This window comes from Suillus discolor (assembly GCF_016758755.1).
Source record: "Suillus discolor strain FC423 chromosome Unknown F5147scaffold_63, whole genome shotgun sequence".
NCBI classification, from domain to species: domain Eukaryota; kingdom Fungi; phylum Basidiomycota; class Agaricomycetes; order Boletales; family Suillaceae; genus Suillus; species Suillus discolor.
The window spans coordinates 168,032-187,757 of NW_024541310.1; the positions used below are offsets into that span (position 1 = coordinate 168,032).

General features: G+C 45.4%; 7 protein-coding genes across 7 annotated transcripts; 5 read left to right on the forward strand and 2 right to left on the reverse strand.

Moving 5' to 3' along the window:
- Positions 1–231: 231 nt before the first annotated feature.
- On the forward strand, positions 232–1,337 carry F5147DRAFT_656213 (uncharacterized protein; the record flags this gene model as incomplete). Its single annotated transcript, XM_041434084.1, has 5 exons — positions 232–385; positions 414–677; positions 746–771; positions 796–912; positions 1,167–1,337. 5 exons carry the CDS (start codon positions 232–234, stop codon positions 1,335–1,337), a joined length of 732 nt encoding a protein of 243 aa, XP_041288733.1.
- A 1,638-nt stretch (positions 1,338–2,975) lies between these two features.
- On the forward strand, positions 2,976–7,353 carry F5147DRAFT_777839 (uncharacterized protein; the record flags this gene model as incomplete). The annotated part of the gene is made up of 15 exons (XM_041442036.1): positions 2,976–3,407; positions 3,461–3,686; positions 3,735–3,935; positions 3,990–4,517; positions 4,576–4,811; positions 4,870–5,121; positions 5,185–5,619; positions 5,673–5,969; positions 6,023–6,151; positions 6,208–6,310; positions 6,365–6,451; positions 6,505–6,639; positions 6,688–6,863; positions 6,924–7,179; positions 7,241–7,353. 15 exons carry the CDS (start codon positions 2,976–2,978, stop codon positions 7,351–7,353), a joined length of 3,606 nt encoding a protein of 1,201 aa, XP_041288734.1.
- Positions 7,354–7,930: 577 nt separating this feature from the next.
- On the forward strand, positions 7,931–9,121 carry F5147DRAFT_656215 (uncharacterized protein; the record flags this gene model as incomplete). Its single annotated transcript, XM_041434085.1, is given in 8 exon segments — positions 7,931–7,951; positions 8,178–8,368; positions 8,395–8,452; positions 8,485–8,515; positions 8,541–8,716; positions 8,765–8,825; positions 8,845–8,926; positions 8,977–9,121. 8 exon segments carry the CDS (start codon positions 7,931–7,933, stop codon positions 9,119–9,121), a joined length of 765 nt encoding a protein of 254 aa, XP_041288735.1.
- Positions 9,122–11,489: 2,368 nt separating this feature from the next.
- F5147DRAFT_816246 (glycoside hydrolase family 55 protein) lies at positions 11,490–15,349 on the forward strand (the record flags this gene model as incomplete). Its single annotated transcript, XM_041443563.1, has 19 exons — positions 11,490–11,611; positions 11,662–11,745; positions 11,793–11,846; positions 11,904–11,921; positions 11,986–12,101; positions 12,156–12,216; positions 12,266–12,440; positions 12,564–12,634; positions 12,688–12,719; positions 12,767–12,819; positions 12,948–13,013; positions 13,065–13,379; positions 13,431–13,647; positions 13,696–13,779; positions 13,896–14,008; positions 14,061–14,183; positions 14,427–14,521; positions 14,684–14,751; positions 15,291–15,349. 19 exons carry the CDS (start codon positions 11,490–11,492, stop codon positions 15,347–15,349), a joined length of 1,926 nt encoding a protein of 641 aa, XP_041288736.1.
- A 511-nt stretch (positions 15,350–15,860) lies between these two features.
- On the forward strand, positions 15,861–16,417 carry F5147DRAFT_777842 (uncharacterized protein; the record flags this gene model as incomplete). Its single annotated transcript, XM_041442037.1, has 5 exons — positions 15,861–15,980; positions 16,037–16,066; positions 16,123–16,154; positions 16,211–16,243; positions 16,303–16,417. 5 exons carry the CDS (start codon positions 15,861–15,863, stop codon positions 16,415–16,417), a joined length of 330 nt encoding a protein of 109 aa, XP_041288737.1.
- An 813-nt stretch (positions 16,418–17,230) lies between these two features.
- Positions 17,231–17,734, reverse strand: F5147DRAFT_816248 (uncharacterized protein; the record flags this gene model as incomplete). The annotated part of the gene is made up of 1 exon (XM_041443564.1): positions 17,231–17,734. One exon carries the CDS (start codon positions 17,732–17,734, stop codon positions 17,231–17,233), a length of 504 nt encoding a protein of 167 aa, XP_041288738.1.
- Positions 17,735–18,961: 1,227 nt separating this feature from the next.
- F5147DRAFT_777844 (uncharacterized protein) lies at positions 18,962–19,297 on the reverse strand (the record flags this gene model as incomplete). Its single annotated transcript, XM_041442038.1, has 2 exons — positions 18,962–19,149; positions 19,204–19,297. The coding sequence occupies 2 exons, from the start codon at positions 19,295–19,297 to the stop codon at positions 18,962–18,964; spliced, it is 282 nt and encodes a 93-aa protein (XP_041288739.1).
- Positions 19,298–19,726: the final 429 nt, after the last annotated feature.

Here is a 19,726-nt window from a genome sequence, read left to right on the forward strand (position 1 = left end):
GTGATAATTTAATATAGATGTGCCCATATAGCAGGAGCCTGAAAAATAAGTTAACCTTATATAAAGTACCGTCATCATATTGGTTACGCAAGTGTCATTACTGAGCAACAGCGAGTTACTCCTTTGAAACTCTCCCACTTCTCCCCCAACCTCAAACTCCACGTCCACATGGCTACAGTTTTTTCAATCAATTCAGGCTAGTGTTGATTTTCCTCTTCCTACTTATAACTCATGATAATTTCAGATTCCACTTACTGCGACTCTTTTGAATCAACTGGAAGTGCTGGAAGTGCTGGTACATTCGGTCCAGCACCAGGTCAACCCAGAATTGCATTAACGCCTGCTCAACTTGATTGGAACAGCACTACTATCCAGATAGCTACGAGTAGGTTCTCATGTTATTTTCCGTCCAGTCCATTTGTTGACTAGCATTGGCAAAGATTCCCAGCTGATAGATATGATGAACCGTTTGGAGAAGAAGGTTGACCAGATGTCAAGTGGGCTCACTAAGGATATCAAAGGTGTTGAAGGAAGAATCACTGCCCATGCCACCAAAATAGTGAGCATGAAGGCTGATATCGATGCTCACAACAACACAGTCCTCTCAGAAATCAACGGAGTGCGGGATGAAATGCAGGGAATGGAGAAGCGTCTCAGTGAAAGGCTTGATGGTCTGAGTGAGAGGCTTCAAGAATTGACTACGTCCCAGAAGACCTTCTTAGATAAAATCTTGGATTTGTTCAAGCAATAATGGTAGCTATAGCGATGGCAGTATGTCAATGAATGTTGTACTAGGATTGCTGTGCATTAGAACATGTAGATAAGCTTTTCCATCCCACAAACTTAGAGGTACCCTCACCTATGCTATACCTACCTTCCAGTAGCTTTTATCTCAATGAGTGGTTCGTGCATGTATGTATGTATCAGTATGCATACTTGGAAATTTAGACTTTCTGTAGACACACAATACTATCCTCAAGTGCATTTATACAATTACACACTCTCATTGTTATCAACAATGAATGACACTAATCATTGGTCATGTTCACGAGTCTTCCGTCCCCTGATCTCTTACAGTAATCAACCTGTGAGTTACAAAGTCACAGTTTAGTGCTCACCACCGTCTCTAAATTTCATCTGGGTCTATTAGGAATGTTCAAAGTTAGGTGGTACTTTGCATGAGTGATGTGCTCGGCCTGGCTTCAGAGGGCTCGGGCTCAGTAAAAACTCAGGCCAGGCCCAACCAGAAGGCTTTGGTCTGGCCTAGGCTTGGCTTTGGCCTAGGCCAGGGCCTCTTAGGCAATAGCATGGGTAACCCATGGGTCACCACATACTGACCCATACTTTTACCCACAAAATACCCATACCCACGACCCAAGAGTACTGTGTCATGGGTCATGCAATGGGTTATGTGGGTAACTCATGGGTAGCATATTAAATTTTGGTCTTCTGAAGTATAATAACGGTACTATGAGCATACATTCTAGCAGAGCATAAACTCGCAAACTATTACTTTTGAATAATTTCGCACAATTTCAGATTTCCTGCAAATATTGCACCCTTAATGAGTTACCAATACATCATGTAATAGGCAACAGAACTGACAACAGAATAGGCAACAGAACAGGCAACAGAACAGGCAACAGAACAGGCAACAGAATTTATACAATTATGTAATATGATGTAATGTAGCTCGTTTGGACCCCCAGCTTTTGAAAGCTGGGGGTCCAAACGAGCTACATTACATCATACCACATGACCATGCTTTAGTCACACAACTATGTAGGAAACTCAGTCCTATCCAAGTATGTGTCACATGACTATTCATATACACATGTCAAAGTAGCATGAAGAGGGCCTGAGGGCCTGAGGCCAGGCCTGGCACATCACTACTTCGCACACCTCACACCGCACACAACCTCCTCTCACATGCACCCCCACCCAAAATGGTAACCTTACATAATTGTCGGACTTTGGACTAAACCTTGCAGCACGCACTGAACAATAGTCACTGAATTGTCTAAGGCAGCATTTCTAAACCTTACCTGTGTGTGACATGCAAAGTACATCTAACTTTGAGTATCTCTAATATTAAATAATTGTACCATATCATCTAAAAGAACATTTTGGTCTATAGAACCACTTGGATTCCAGCTTGGTTTCCTAGCTGTGCAGATTCAAGCTCTGAAGGACTCACCTAAGTAATCCGACATTAAGTTGAACTTCAGTCGGTAGGTGACTTGACCTTACTACCTAACCAAGCATAATTATGCTGATCATGAGTGTTTCTTTTTTCCGGGAGTGGATGAATAAGATGGTGGTAACGAACAGCATGGCTAAGCATTTATCCAATTGATATTAACAATGGGCTTCTTTTTCTTTTGTATGAGAATTGGTCTAGTTCTGCTCCTCTGATAGAATCAATATTTAATTCCATACTGCCTAATGAAAGTAATTTATTGATAATTGATGTAGTGACTATATATGAAATTTTCATCGGATCAACGCCACCAATAATAATAAGAGTCACATCAAAAATTAACCGCGGAGAAGAGTTGGGGCTGGGAGGAGGTCTGTATTGTCACAATCTTAGTACGTATCTTAATATGCTTACATTATGTCTATATACCATGTCAGTTGGAAGGCTACTGATTACTGTACTAGGGCCCATCTATGGTGGATTTATCTAGCATCATAATTCCTATACAGAGAATGAATATCCTTCACTGCTGGCAATTGAGTGATGGTGAGCTCAGAAATTGCAATGTTTGGCAATTGATGGGCCTGGTAGACGAATCTCATTCTAGTTTGATGATTAAACCTTCTGATAGAAAGTATATTGACCCTTCTTACTAGTTTATTTCGCTTCCGAGCCCTTGAGAGATACAGGAAACTATAAGTAAGGTGAATAACAAGACACTTTCTCTGTATTCCAATAACCCATCTCTTCCTCTCCAAAAATGCCCACTATTACTATGCCTGGTGCTCTTCTGGCCCTCAGTGCCCCTTCTCATGCTGAAGAGATTAATTCTTTAGGGAATGCTATTGCGCACCCAGAGGCAGAACATATTCCTTGGTGTTGGCCAGTCTGGCAACAGCGTACTATGCTTAGCTCAACTCCCTTATCAGCAAAGGTAAACGAGGACACTCCTGATGTGTGGAGATTCCCCGAGGTCCATCAGGCTGTCTTGGCATTTGCTCACAATTTCTGGGCTGTTGAGGAGGCTACCCAGGTGGATTACATCAAAAAGGATCGCGCTGATAACGATACCAAAGGTCGACAACATTGGCTGGACTACTGCCATACTAATTGGTCCAGCTGGAAAATAAACAGTACAGTTGATACCGTACTGGCTGAACGGGGCCTGGATCCATATTCAGTGATGAAACGTCTCAAGATGGTAAATGTAAGATTCAAGTACTACTTTTGTCCTCATACTGCACTTATTGTGTAAATAAGCTCCCAGATCTTGCTACCTCACAGGTTGCCCTTGCCTACACTGGCCTAGCAGAGGCACTTTTTGGTCCTGAATCTTTTACAGAAGATGGCATTGCACTTAAGGAGCCAGTCCGGCGCTTCCTGGATGCCCTTGTAGCTCACCATTGGGCAAAGAACAGAAAGTCTATTGGACGGGAAAGAAGTAAACTTGGAAATTTAAAGACTAAAGTAGACAAAATGTGGAAAGGTATGCTTTTTTTCTGAAGTCTTTCTAATGCTGAACAGTATTATCTAGAATTCTTGTCCTTGGCAGAGCAAAGGGAATGTTTGGACGCTGAAGATATTAGAACCTGGCTCAAGGATGTAGATGGACTTACAAAAGTTCTGAGACGATATGGAGATCAGAAGTCACTGAAGCAACTTTCCGAGCAGCAAGAAATGCTGAGTGACCTTCTTCAAGGCTTAGGAATAGATGTGAAGGGTGGAAGTTCACAACGTATGTTAACCTCAGCTCATCTTCATCCCTATTTTTTTACTTTTGTTGAGATAGGTCTGCCTAAGCCACTGCGTCAAGCACTTTCATTCCTTGCTACTCAACAGGATATAACTCTTCTCACTGCATCCATTCAAGACCAGTTGAAACTTTGCGATCCCAATGCCATGCCAGAAGAATCGATCCCGGAATTTGACCCTGATACCACCAGCAACTGCGACTTTCAGTGGTCAGAGGGTGTAGAAGAATACAATCATCTGTCTGAGGACGACCTTTGGACTATACTTGGGCTTCCAGAAAAGCAAATTCCGTTCTTTAACCTTTTGCAAGACTCCTATGGCAATTATGACCCCTGGACCGAGGACGGTCAAACCTGGCTGAAAGAAAATGGGGAACCTCTGGCTCTCCGCTGGCACCAGCTAGTTGGTCTGGTAAAGATGGTCAAGAACGCATTTTGTGAAATGCCCGTACTGCTCATGGATGAAGTGGGCTTAGGTAAAACCATCCAAGTCACAGCCTTAATCGCAGTACTTTCTTTCTATCGTGAATATTATTCTATGCACAACTGCTTTCCGGGTAAAATAGGTAAGCCTCTCTCATTAATGTTTCTACAGTCTTATCAATCTGATATAAATTTTATTAGCTGCAAAGCAGTGGAGGAGCACCACTTCAAACATTCCAAATCTTCCAGTGATGATTGTTATTCCAGCAAGTCTAGTGTCCCAATTTACAGCAGAGTTGCACCGATATCTTCAACGGGGTGCTTTTGATATTCTACCTTATCTGACCACTTGGAGCAGTCGACGAACCTGGTGGGAAGATATATGGAGTAGGTCAAAGCAGCCAGAAGGACGGCGGATTGTCATCACTACTCCAAAGGTGCCAATATAATTCTATTTTCTGCAGGCAAAGCTTAATATTTCTTTATTTTGTCCAGGCTTTAGAATCAGACTGTGACCGTATTTTTGAGACCAACAACTCCGCCCCAACAAAACATCCACGGCAGAAGATCAACTATACTATGGATGTGTCCAGCACAGCTTATGGGCGAGATTTCTTGTTGGGCTTGGTAGATGAAGCTCATAACTACAGAAATATCAAAAAGGCTTACTGGGCCATATTTTGCCTTCGCCTGCTATGTCAAGCCATGGTGGCTATGACAGCTACACCTATTACCTCTCGGCCTCTTGTGAGTTACCAATATCCATTTAATTTTCTTATTCTGATATTGATCTCTTCTTCATTTTGGCAGGATGTATGGAATATTGGAAGATGCCTGGGTTTAGAGCTATTTGACAGCTCTCATGATGAGGAGGCTTCGAAGATGGTTTCTCAGCTACGTGCTGCTGCTGCCAAGGATCGTAAACGCTTCAAAAAAGGCAATCGCATTGCCAAGATAATTATAGGAACAGTAAAGGGCAATTCCGATGCCGAGGTTCCTAGTCTGTACCGTGGTGAGATGCTCACTTGGATCAACATCATCCGAGAGAGATTTTCAGGCATTGTCATACGGCGCACTATTTTGTCTGTTGACTATGGTGGCACCAGAATTTCAGGCTTAGCTCCATTTCAAGAGCATAATCTGCTTATAAAGCTATACAAACACGAGTTAGATAATCTGGAGTGCATTGCCGATAATTTAGTTCAGCAAGGTGGTGCTAAAGCAGCAAAGTATGCTTCTGGCTCGGTACAATTTTTCATTTATTCTTATTTAAGCCTTTACTCATTACAATTATCCAGGATTTCTATATGTGCGTCCGAAGGGCTTTATTGCACCCTAGCTGCAATGCAGGATATCCATGGAAAAATCCCTCCAATTTGGATGAGTGGAAGCAGGACCCATCCCGTAAACTTGATGTTCTTGCACAAGTAATTCGCTGGCATCAGGAGCATGATGGACGTCCACCTCTACGTGTTGTGGATGACATGCTAGTAGCATCATCTACTAATGTTACTGTTGATGTTGTAGATGCTATGCCCTGTGACAAAATAGTGGTCTACTGTGCATTCCCTTCCAGCTATACGCAGGTGCTAAAGGTATCTAATCATCACACTTTGATTTTTGTAATATTGAACTTTTTGAATGGCAGGTTCTGGAACTCAATGATATTCAAACTTTGCAGATCCATGGCAAGTTGTCAACCTCCACCAGAACTAATATCATTGCGCAATTCAAAAACAGTAGACGGGATGGTCCTCGTGTTTTGATAATTTCCAATGTCGGGCTAACAGGTCTCAATTTACCTTGTGCCAATATACTGATCATTGTGGCAAGTATTTTCTTTTCTTTTCACATATTCTCCTACCCTCTATGCTTATACATCCTCACATACAGGATTCTCTGTGGTCTGCCACTGATGAAGGACAACTGATTGGACGTATTTATCGTCATCCCCAATCTAAAATGGTTCATATCTACCGAATTGTTGCAGCTGATACCCAGGATGTCTTTCTGAATAACATCTCCTTCAGTAAAGCTGCCATCCTTGATGCATTCACAGGAGCAACACCCAGTTTACGTATGTATCTCCTATCTGCTCCAAGGTTAAAAATATAATCAGGCATCATGCAGGCTCTTTGTTCAATCATGATGAAGAAGTGGAGGAAATGGGTACACTTTCTGAGATTGATGAAGTTCCTTTGAAGAAGGGAAAAGCTAAGTCAAAGGCACCAAAAGCTAGCTCCTCTCAAAAGAAAAAATCTGGAGGTAAGCAAGCAGTTATCAGAGAAATATACTATTAATTCATTCATGCAGATAAGAAAGCTAGAACAAAGTCTCTAGCCCTTCCTAGCAATGAGCGTAATGATTCTCAGGAGCTTCAAGTCCAGAATCACTCTGGCTCAGCAGCTTCTTCCAAACAGAAGTTTCCACCTGCTCCCAACTCAATTGAGGAGGCTGAGAGGGGAGATATTAGGCAGTTGGACAATCAGGTGAGTGTAGCATTATATATAGGTTAAGAATATTATTGAACTCATATTTTCTCTACAAAGGTCATAATCACACAGACTAGCCCAGAAGAACGCGAGCAGACTGATACTGCACAAGTTAATGCATCCCAGAGATGTGAAGGCTCCCCAGTTACTTCATCTCTTAAGCGCACAGCTGATTCTAGTCTTGAGAATCCCTTATCAAAAGTTTCAAAATCAACATCTGGGGATGATTGTGATGTTTCTACATTTCTTGCAGATATGCAGCAGCATGGCATAGGAGTTGAGCGATTATATGCTTTCCTTAAATTGCTACCTAGTAAGCATAAATTTTCGCCAGTCATACCATAATACGGCCTCTTAATGTCTACATATTACAGGTTCATCTTCCCAGACCCCAGACCATCCATTGGCATCTTTTGTTCCAGGTTTAAGCAGTGCTGGGGAACTGTCAACACCTGCTCCATTGAACCCTACTAGTGCCAAAAAGTAGGGGATTGGTTACATATTTGATTTTGGAGTTTTATTTCTAACATTGAACATACTGTTTCTTCTATTGTTGGTACAATGAGAGTAATCTGGTAGATTTGTAGAATCTATGTGTATATCTTTTCTATTAAAAACACTCATGTCAGTGCTCTGTTACTTGGAGTGACATGCTCTCAAATAAGACAGTCACATAATTGGGATACCGTCCTCTGATGAGTTACCAATACATCATGTAATAGGCAACAGAACAGGCAACAGAACTGGCAACAGAACTGGCAACAGAGTTTTATGATTATATAATATGATGTAATGTAGCTCGTTTGGACCCCCAGCTTTTGAAAGCTGGGGGTCCAAACGAGCTACATTACATCATACCACATGACCATGCTTTAGTCATACTACAGGAAAATCAATTGGTCATGGCAAGGGGACCCTTGCCATGATGAAACTGCCGGGTTGTTTGATACTTGGACTCTATTACATAGCAAGGCACCAGTGGAGGAAATAGAGTTAAGTCAATGTATGAACGTTCAACAACAAGTGTGATGTTCACACTCTGAGTCTTGCTTCTCTACGGCAAAATGTGTCAACAACTCCAAATGGTGGGTTGATGCGGTTTTGTAATGGACACAGCACATGGACAACCTTACATAAAGTTTGAATAGAGGTTGCCAAGGGAGCCTCTGGATCACCTGACCTCCACGTCGCGTTCGAGTTTTAACATTCATTAATATATTACTCGACCATTTCATAGTGAGTCTCAAGTGTTTTTTTTCACAATGTCTTCTGCACCTGGGCTTTGTTCAGCAGTGTACTTTCTCTTGGCAGTCTTGCAATAATTTTGTTACCATCGACCCCAAGAAGTCTGCTGGCGAGCATCAAAACGCGCTTGTCGGGGGCCAATTCAATGCTGAACAAAGTTCACCGATCTACCGAGGTCGTAGAACTACCGTTATTAATGGGATCGAATTTTCACCGGATGGGCGGTGGGTCACTTCTGGGACTAGGAAAGTGACAGCGTACGTCTTTGCTATCAATCCATAAGGCGGAAAGCCAGGCTTGCGAAGCCGTATGGAGAGCAGGGTTGGAATACAAATGAAGCCGTAAGTAAATGTTATCTTCCTGGTCTGTTTAGTTTTGCTCAGATTGCATTAGCAAGTCCCATTGTCCGTTGAATTGTCATCGTCACAGATCCGTCAAGGCACGCAGAAGCTCGGTTGGACCTCCTCCGAGAGCGTGCTGGACTTGGGAAAGGAAAGGGAAAGAAGAAAGAGAATGATATGAAGGCTATAGAGGATGCTAAGGCCTCCATCATTGCCAGGGATTCGAATCAAGGTCATATCAATCTATTCGAGGATTTAGAACAGGTTTGTTTGTTCTCGAGGCTTTGTGCGCATATACTAATATGGTGCTAGCAAGAAATGATTACTTCAATACGAGCGACGAAGAAGACCGCACAGCTGGAGACTGAGAAGGGTGTGCCACTGGCTCCAAGTTGTTAAGGACCTCAACCCATGGTACAGCGAGCGCGATAAGGGAAAGGAATACCCGCAGGATGAGAAGAGCGAACACTTAAGGTATGCAGTTCATACTGTTCCAGCCTTATGACTTCCCTTCAATATCTCAGATTGCGGGATCTTGCTTCAAAGACTATGAATGACCCTCTCACAGCCATCACACATAAGCTTGCATCGAGCTCTTCGTTGAATAATTATTCCCCTGTCTCTCGGCCGTCTGGCATCCAAATATTGCACCCCACCTGGTTCAAATGATAAGATAAAACCGCCTTCCCCACCCTCGGATGCAACGACCGGGTCACACGCGACTCATCAGAACGCGAACGCGCGCTGGCATCGATTCGGCGCAAGCAGCGTGAAATGGACGCCGAGTACTATGCATGGGGGTTACCACATCACTCTTCGTATCCGAGCCATGCCACTTTCCATTTTTCTTTCATTAAACTTACCTTGTGCTCTCATTCTATGATACTCGTTTCGCGACCGATATCTTCGACCGCACCACATGCTTTCTCGTTTTGGCCTAGTCTCCCGCTCGAAAACGTTTATAAACCGTTCATGTACTTCAGTTCACTTTCCCCTTCGGACTCATACAGCCGCCTTACAGCTGGTTAGGGCGTTTGACCCGAGTCGTTCTCGCTCACACCTACCTGGATTTTCGCAGGAGCAGTAATTGTTGTTGTGCTTGGCGAGTACTGCAAAAGAAGATCTTTTGCCAAATATGCATTCCAACTACCCCCTGGACCTCCAAGGAGTTGGTTCTGGGGTAGTGCTATGCCATCAAATAAGTCAGTTGTGTTCGTGCTTCCTAAACAAACTATTGAATTTCTGCTTCAGTGTGACCCATACAATCACACAATGGATACAACAATATGGTCCAGTCGTCTCTGTACGCCAGGGAAATCAAGTCTCGGTCAGCATCGGAAGTGTAGAGGTACGTGGTCAGTTGCTAGATATTGTGCTTCACGAGGACTGACGGTTCTCTAGACAGCCAACGATATCATGGAGAAAGAAGGGAGTGCTCTCGTTGACCGCCCTCAAGCTATAGCTGCTGGTAAAATGTTTTCTCAGAATATGTGTCTTGTCCTTATCTGTGTTGGGTCACGATTTCGTCGGTTTCGCAGAGCGGCAAATGCACAGTTACAACCAAAGGCAATTGAGGCCTACCGAGACATACAATCAGAGGATGCGAGACAGCTTGTGTACGATATTTTGAAAGCACCAGAGAAACACCAGGAACATGTAACACGGTGGGTTATTAGTATCGCTCCTGTAGTCGTTGATTTTGCCAGACCACAATGATGTAGATCTTCGAACTCGGTCATTCTGCTTATGACATATGGGAAGTCGACGCCAACTGCATACACAGATCCTGAGGTAGTAGGCATAAAAATTGCAGCAGAACGTTTTGGAATTGTTATCCAACCCGGTGCTTTTTGGTTGATCGCATCCCTATTCTGCAGTACGTACCCTGGTACGGACGTCAATTGAAGGCTTGGTTTCGTGAGGAGTATGAACTGGTACTAGGGCAGATGGAGCGGGTACAAAATGAGATAGTGAGTCGTATTTCTATTGCGGTGTGTTTTGTGCGCTGATATCTCTTTCAGGCAAGTGGTCTCGCTGGGCTGTCTTTCATGTGTACACTTCTCGAGCAGCATAGGTATCAGCTATCGAGAACTGAGATGTGTTATTTGGGAGGAACGATTCTTGGTGCCGCTACTGACAATGTACATAATTTACGTATTGGTTGGTGAGCGGGGTTAACAGTTCATGTTTAGATTTCCGCGGCCATCACCATTGCTGTCCTGGCAGCGGCTTGTCATCCCGAGGCACAAGCATGTGTGCAAGAACAGCTAGATACAGTCGTAGGTAGAGAACGAGGTATGTCCCGCTTTTATGGTTCAAATGCGGGATGGAATTGGTACGAGATACTTAATTTCTTATTCACACAGTACTAGGTTATCGATTTTTCCTGTTGCGGAGTTTTAAAAAGTAGCCTCGACATTACCTTTTTTGTCTTGCACGTTGAGCTTTAGCAACGAGTGAAGCACACTCTTGCGGACCTTTTCTCCGTTATCAGGTGCACGACTTACTTGCGGATGGCCCGGAATGTTTTAACTACGCTGTACCCGGTTGCACCACGGATTTGATAGCTGAATTATCCGGACGAGCTGATGTTGTACTTGAAGCAAGAATACAAGTCTAGGACTCTAGCAATCTGCTGGTTACCGTGTGCTAAATTGTTCAACGTCTCCCGTGGTAATGATGACGTGCTAGGTTGCGCTAGGTGAGCCCATTCCGAACGTACTAAAATGTATATTCCATGTGTTAGTGGGAATCACTTACATGGACGAATTGTAGCTCCATGGCCCCTCGTGGTACACCTGCTACAAGCCTTGCTGTCATACTGCGGATTCCCCCAAATGAAAGCGTGCTGTTCGGAACTGTATGTCATGAGTCTGTTCATAACCTTATACCTCTCCTGTCGGCTCTTGAGGTACTGCTAATCAAGAGGTTGCCCAGTTCCGCTAGTCGTCCACTTCATTGACCTCAGCAATATAAAAAGGTGTTGGGTTGTGTCCACTTTCCTCGTTACTTTCGCTTTTATCACCCAAAGGAAGCAATGTCACATTACTCAAAGTCTCTCCTGTTGAGTTCACTGTTTGCGTTATCCACTCTTGTCTCAGGGTTGGGCAGATCCTGCTCAGCACCGTTGGGTAGTGGAACAGCGGCTCCAAGCGATCCGTATTGGCTTTAGACTATCAAGCATCAAGGAACTTCAGCTTTTAACTCAGACCCGAGTTCTTACCAGGTTTTCAGGAATGTCAAGGATTTGGAGCCAAGGGCGATGGTGTCACTGATGATACTGCTGCTATCAGGCATGTTATTTTTCTTTACCCAAAACATTAACTTACTCATATCCCAGTTCGGCCATGTTCTCCGGTGGACAATGCGGCGGCGGATCTTGTAATTCCTCCACGTCAGTGCAGAGCGTCACTGATTCTCTGCGAATACATTAACCGATTGTGTCATTCAGTGTTACTCCTGCCATCGTGTATCTCCCTACGGGATAGGTCTGTTCGTTCATATCACGAGATTGCCTACTGACCATCGGACAGGACTTACCTCGTCTCCTCGGCGATTGAGACGTACTATTACATGCAGATTATTGGGGATGCAAAGAAACCTCCAACCCTCCTTGCCAGCTCGTCTTTTAATGGATTTGCAGTCATCGGTACCTGATCCGTCATTTTCGATGTAGACGCCACCTTACGGAAATTTTACCCAGATGCTGATCCTCACATTCCCAATGATTGGGGTGCTCAATGGTTCACTAACCAGAACAACTTGTGCGCTATTTTTTCTGCGAACGGTGTAGCATAGCTCATGGACGTCTAGCTATCGTTCCGTTCGCAACTTGATAATCGACCTTGGGCAAATCCCTGCATCAATTTCTGCAATTGGTTTGCACTGGCAGGTTTCGCAGGGCACTTCGCTCATCAATACCGTGGTCGAGATGTCCACCGCTTCTAATGACAGCCACCATTGGAGGTATGTTCATGGAGAATGGGAGGTGAGCATTTTGAATCTGTTTTAATACGGGAATAAGAAATTTGCATAGCAGACATGATATTCAATGGAGGTAAATCCATGTGATTGCTTTTGTTATTCTTTTTGTAACATTCCGCCAGGAAAGTACGGTATTCAAGTTGGTAACCTACAATTTACGGTTCGTAATCTGACCGTCAACAATGCCGCAACTGGCTTGTCCTCTCATCTATCAATATGTCATGATACTCTAAATACCCATATCGACCGAGACCGACAGCTGTCTCTGGCATCTGGAATTGGGGTAATGATCAGCTTATTGAAATCTATGCAGTTCTCCTGTTCTTCCAGGATTCACGTTTCAAGGAGTCACGATCAACGATTGCGAAGTATGTGTTGAACTTGTAAATATTACCAGCGAGAATTGACAGATGACAGATCGGCTTTGATTTGGCGACCGGTGGAACGTCTACAAGCAATCAGGTTCGCCTTCGCGAGTGTCTAAATTTGCAAATAGCTAAATGCTATCTAGACCGTCGGTTCAGAGGCTATTATCGATGCAGTTGAGACTAATACTACCATTTTTGTTCGCTCTTCGGTAGCGAGTAATGGTTAACTGGCCGGCTCCCTCGTTCTCAACAACATCAAGCTGAGCAATGTTCTCACCGCAGTTGGTGTTACAGGTGGAATCACAGTTCTTGCTGGTGGTACGACGACAATCGCTTCCTGGGGTCAAGGAAATGTGTATTCCGGAACCAGTGGGTCCAAGACATTTACACAGGGAAACATCGTTTCTGCAAATAAGCCCTCCGTACTTTTGGATAGCGCTGGACAAATCTTCGGAAAGGTTTATCCTCAGTACGAGAACTATGGTGTCAGTCAATTCATCAGTATCAAGAGCCAGGGTGCAAAAGGCGACGGCCACACAGATGACACTACCGCTATTCAAAACACCCTTGATGAGGTGTGGCTTATTACTTTGCCCTGTTGAAATCAAGTTGACAACTCGTATCAGTACGCTGGATGCAAGATCATCTTCTTCGATGCCGGAACGTATTATGTGACCATCCCCACTGGAGCTCAGATCGTCGGCGAAGCCTGGTCAGTCATTATGGCTGGTGGGAGTGCTTTCAACGAGCAGAAAAACCCTTGTGTGGTTATTCAAGCAGGCGCAGCGAATTCCCAAGGTGTCCTGGAGATAAGCGATATGGTCTTCACCACTGCAGGCCCTAGTACGTGTGGAAATAGTCCATCTTGTTTCTGAACCTGATCTCTTACAGCTTCCGGTGCCACCATGATTGAGTGGAACGTACATGATCCATCTGGTCAGCAAGCAGCGGCGGGAATGTGGGACACCATATTAGGTTGGTTTTGGTTCTCTCATGGATTCGGGATGCGCTAACGATAATGGTACAGGTTGGGCGGAGGTAAATCTTTCGAGATTTGTTAATGGAGAAACGTTCTAACTTCTCCTTGTTAGCTGTCGGAACAAACATGCAGTATTCACAATGTCCCCCAGGCTCTGTCAATAGCGCCTGTCAAGCTGCTTTCCTTGGGATACATTTGACTTCTGAATCGAGTGCATACCTTGAAGTACGAGGATTAGAAGCCCAAAAAACTTCTCTAATTTGATATTGTTGCATAGGGCACATGGGTCTGGACCGCCGACCACGACCTTGATACTTCCGGCTCCTCTAATATCTCGATCTTTACTGGTCGCGGGATTCTTGCCGAGTCTCATGGCCCAGTATGGCTTATTGGCACATGCGTGTGGTTTTTATGACTCTCGTGACCTAGCTCTAGTTAGATGGGGTTTCTGTGTCATCCTTACAAGTGCTGATCACCCTATCAGATAGACCTTCATGCGGAAGTCACATCCACGCGTTTAGCCTGGTTATAAGGATTATTTTTACTGCCTGTTGAAGGCGTGTCACATCATCGGGGGCCCATGCGAGTAAATAGTTGGGCAGAAATCGGATGTTCTGTAGATATCTCGCACCTTAGCACACAGTATTTTACTTCATGCCAACAGACTTCATGGGTCGGAGTAAGATGGCGGAAACCACATTTACCTTGGGGATATCCTGGACCTTCCCTTACTCACACGTTACAAGACCGAAGATCTGGATGGCTAGATCAGGACCTTCGAAAGTGATGATGAACCAAAGGTATGGTATCGACATGATTCTCCCGAGTGCGGCACGGACTTCTGCGCAGCACAGTCACTAGGGCAATGGGTTGAAGAGAACCTCCAATAGACCTTTGAAGAGCTCGCCCAGGAGTCAATCGACTCCTGCCCGATGAACATGAGATGAAAATGAGAGGTTTGAGTCCAAGTAATTACGCACGCTAATTCATACTAACTTGAAGTCAAGTGTGGGTGTGACAAGCCTGTTACGGTGGTGCAGCATCAAATAAGTATATTCTCGAATCTCGACATCGTCAAATGCAGTGAATGCGATAGAATCTTCTCCAGTACGTAATATATATATTTGTAGATCGGATGATAAGTCTGAGATACATTAATAATATGATGGAGCAATGATGGAGCATGTTGAGCTCGAGCCTCGAGGACTGCTCGTGGGATGCAGTTATACAGTTACTTGCGTCATATAATTTCAATATAGTTGCACCCTCGATCGTGACGGCCGCAAGTCCCAGTAGTGATCTCATACCTGCCTACCGTCAAAGATCAGCAATCAGCTGCCAGGGCTCGCCTTTCCTTGTAGCAACGTATCCAAACCTTTGACCATTCGATGTCCTTAAAAGAAGACCAAAGCAATCGATCCTGGACCAGCCGTTTACTATGGGCACTCTTTCGTCCATTCATGCCAGAGGAGGTTCTTCCTGAACTACCCCACCTACCGTTCCACAGTGGCCCTAGGCCTGGTGGTAGTGTGCCAGTCAGAATTGGTATTCATGGATGATGGATAATAGACCCGATAATCGCTACTTCATGTGTTCACTGAGTCGTATCGATTATTGTAAATGCACTGATGGCGCAGAACATGAATTCCTTCTATTCTATTTCAGACATTTGATCTCTTCAGCCGAGGCTGTCGTATGCGCCGACCGTACTGTGGAACGAGGCAATGGCTCCAGGCAATCATCAAAAATTATATCTCCCTCATCAAAAGAAACTGCTGCATCTGACCACGCACTTCTTCTTGGTTCACCTAAAGATGCAGTCAAACACCTCCGTGATAAACCTGGGCGCTACAGGAAGCTCCGCACGCTCATGTTCCCTCCATCTTCCGCACCCTCTGCACTCCACGTGGCCGCTGTTCTATGCCTTGTTCGTCAACAAGCCCCTGCCTACAACTTGTACGAGCAACAATGTTACTGGTATGCGGATTCCGTATAGATGAGCTTGAAGAAGCTCTTCCCTCAGAATCAAGAATCATGCAAAGATCACAATGCACATACTCATTACTGTGGAGTTGCGATGTCAAGACCGTCATCTGCAACTGTCGAGGCTGTCTGTGCGGCTTATCCGCCAGAGTGGCAGAAGACGATGGATAAACTCACGCAGGTGAAGCAGTGCCACGAAGCGGAACTAGCACAGGTAGGCTATTCTTATCAAATGGGGGTTTCATTTGTTGATCGTAATGGTCTTTGCAGAGTCGACAAGAAGGGTTCATGGAAGCAGAGGTGGGCCATTCTTAGAAAATATGTGTTCTTTTTGACGATACTCTACCTTTCGACAGCAGGCTGCAGATGAGCGGTTTGCCGAGTACAGGTGAGCTATTTGTTCTCAACAAACATATTTTTTGTTTGTTGATGGTCTTTCTGCAGTGGGCCGCGGATGAACAACTGCACAAAATACAGGTGTGTTACTTATTCTCAGCAAATTTGTTTTTCAGTTGTTGATTATGGTCCTTGCCCAGGCCAAAAATGAACAACTTCGTGCAAGACTTGCAGCCTTGGAGGGCCGAACAACTGTTATTTGATTCAGAAGGCCTTGCGCAACTTTGCCTGCGTTCTTCATTTCATGTTCCTTGATTCTTTGGCTTCATTTAAATGATTCATGGCTTCGCTTTGTAGTTCGCCTCAGTGGTCAGATAACCCGGTTCCGCAACATACTGATGCCTATAGACTAATTGTACTGACATGGAATAGAATTGTGGGATACCTGACACCGCAGAGCTGGTTAACACTGCACACCACACTATGCTCTGATCAAGAAATGACCAACTCGGACGTAAATGAAGAAGTAAATTCTTGGAGAATATCTTCCGCATCCAAACTACGTATTGTATAGAACACTTGGTTACAAAGACTGTCGAGTCAAACCTGACAATCGTGCATTAGTATATGTGAAAACTTGCACCGGGTAAATTCACTCAAACCTACATGGTCTACATAGGTGGCTGTGGGTAGTACGTGCCTAGTGCTTGGGCTCGCGACTACTGTGCCTACCAATGTGAAGGAGGCGAACAATACAGATCGACTTGCGTAGGAGGACCGAGGGGCATAGAAGGGATGTAAACGAGGAATCATGAAATGGGCATATTTATGCCTTGATTGATTTTTTAACAACAGGGGAGGAACCGCTAGGAGAAGGTGGTGACTCGCCCATCATTGGATAACCCCACATCCTCCGACATTAAAGTCGACATTTCAGGTGGTAAAGCAGGGAACAAGCTCATGGATGTGCTTGCCGTCTTTGTCTCTGTAGTTGACTCTTCTGCGGTGAAAGAGGAGGCTGGATGGACAATGAAGGTATAAGTTGGGGCTGTTTCTACTGCGGAGAAGGAGGTATTAACTGAGTGGACCACGACGGGGGTCCGTCTGAATGTAAAATCGAATGACGCCTTAGCGGATACAGTATGGTGTCTGCCATGCTGCAGGAGATGTGAGTGCGATCATTGGGTAAGAGTCCTGTGGGGGACAGATGTGAGCGTTTGTGATCGAGACGCGGAGAGAAGCAAGATGTTTGCGAGGCAAGCACTCGAAGTCTTGATCGCAGCGATAGGTCTTATCGGACTCATCTTCGTTGTCCCGGCTAAGTATGCCACCTCTATCCTCATTCGCCATAGCTTTTAACACCCTCAATATTTCTCTCAGCATTCTATTCTCCTCCCTCAGTCTCCTGCACGCCTTGTGGGAATTCGCAAGCGCATTGAATTCAGGAGTGCGGAGGTTTCGAGACAATGCTTTTCTTGGAGCGTCCGGATGTTGGCTCCCATTGCATTCCCAACGCCAGCTCCAGCCCCAACGTTGATCCCTAATCCCACACCACTGCTTACGCTCATAGGGGCTGTGCTCCCCGAGAACGTAGTCCTCGCAGCACTCGAGAATGTCAGGCTTGGGCTCCATCCTGCACCAGCGTCCCTGCCGTACATGCGCTCCTCGTGCCCAACGAAGATGTACTCGCAGCCTCGGAAAATGCCACACGGGAAGGGGCATGGTCCCGCAAGGAAACAGAATGTTTGATAGTCGAATAGTTGCAATCTCTGTCATAACAGCCAATAGACGCTCCACAATCACGATCCAACCGGCTCATCACCGAAGTAGTGCCTTCACGGTCACGGCCACGGTCAAACCGACTCAGCACTGAACTTCCGTCTTCTCAATCCTGCTCAAATCGATTGACACTGACAGACCCAGCCCTCTCTCATTCAAACTTTGTACCAGTCTCTTCTCGTTCCCTGCCGAACAACCCAACGGCAACAAATGCTTCGACAGTCCTCGGACCAGACTATTCCATGGTTGGAGGTCCTGGTGTATGCATGCTGCGGGTGAGGGGAGAGGACACAACTCTATTTTCTCCGGAAATAAGCTTGATTCTGCCTGCTCTCTCTCTCCAACTCCGTTCCTTACACCAAGCCCAAACCTCTGCACCATCGAGACGATTGCTCACGCTTGACCCCGGTTTCTCAACTTGAGCAGATAAGGATGAAGGCTGTCAACACTTAAGCTTCTCTACCGGGTGATAAAGAGGTAGGGATGATGACGGCGACAGATACGGGTTGGGTCGTGGGGGGTGCTTGTAGTTAGGGGAGGGCTGGATATGGGAGTCCTTGGGTTTGCGCTGGCAGTGGTAGTGGAGGGTGAGGAAGTAAGCATGGTTGAGGGAGACGCACTTAGACTGGAGGACGTAGTAGAAGTAGGTACAAGAGTTGTAGTAATACATGGCACCGGAGGCGGAGCTCTGCCAGTAGGCGCAATGTCAACATTTGGGCACAAGGATGTGTCTCTGCAGCTTCGGGTGCCGATCCTGGTACAAATCGTCCAGTAAGTATGTGAATGTGAATTAACGCGAACATGAAAAACTCACCTTAACCGATCCAGCGTGAGCATTCCTTGTCCCAGTATCGGAAGAGAAGCGAGGCATGAATTTGACGTCTACTGATGGACGAGGCACACATGTGTTCGCAGATACCCTCAACCCCGTAGTATCCGATGACCATCACATCACTGTGTCCGCTGTGACCTGCCCAGCCGATAAAGAAAACGGGGGCTGACACCTCTGTGTTCCCGCGGCTATTTCTACAGATGTACCTGGTGCACTCGCAACGATGAAAGGAGAAGCGAAAGTGACGCTCATTCGAAATGAGAATGGTATTCTGAGATGGTTGGGGGGAGAGAGAATACGACTTCGGATGGAAAGAAAGTGTGTGGCAAAGTAGGAGAAGGAGATGGGGAAGGGCTTGTGGAGGGGATATAATTCGAGATAGCCGAGTTGTCAGCTTCGAGGGTGGTTCTAAGGTCAGCAGGGCATGGGTGTACGGCTAGTAATGAATATTTCATAATAGCACTTGAAAGAAACTAGCGAATTTACGAACCATACATCTCGTCATCAGGGGACTGGGAAGTGAAGGAGGAGACTGTCAGAGGCTGAAGCAGCGCAGGCAAGACCGTAGCTCCTTTTGTGCGCATTCAACTCTTCAAAATCAAGACGTGATATAGATATGACAGGGGGGATTATCCTGATCACGTTGATGGTCGCGGACAGAAGAGATGGAAGGTTTGCGATCACTGGAGCGGCGGAGAGAGGCAAAGTGAAATGGGTGCTTTGTTTGTATTGTGGGCTGAGCTGGTTCGCTATTTCCGAAGGGGAGGAAATTACAGATAGCACGAAAGGATGGAATGCTTTATGGTGTGGATGGCGTTGGCGGTGCACTACTCTCAGATGTTTGACACAAGAGTGGGAAGGCATTGGTATTGCTAGACATAGAGGACTGCGACGTGCGCGTACTTATCATGCCCAAGCCAGGTGACAGGTCTGCCATAGTGTCGACAAAGATGAAGAACGTCACGGTTGAACCGTTCCCGACGCTTCCGGGATGAACGTTACACTAGTCAAGT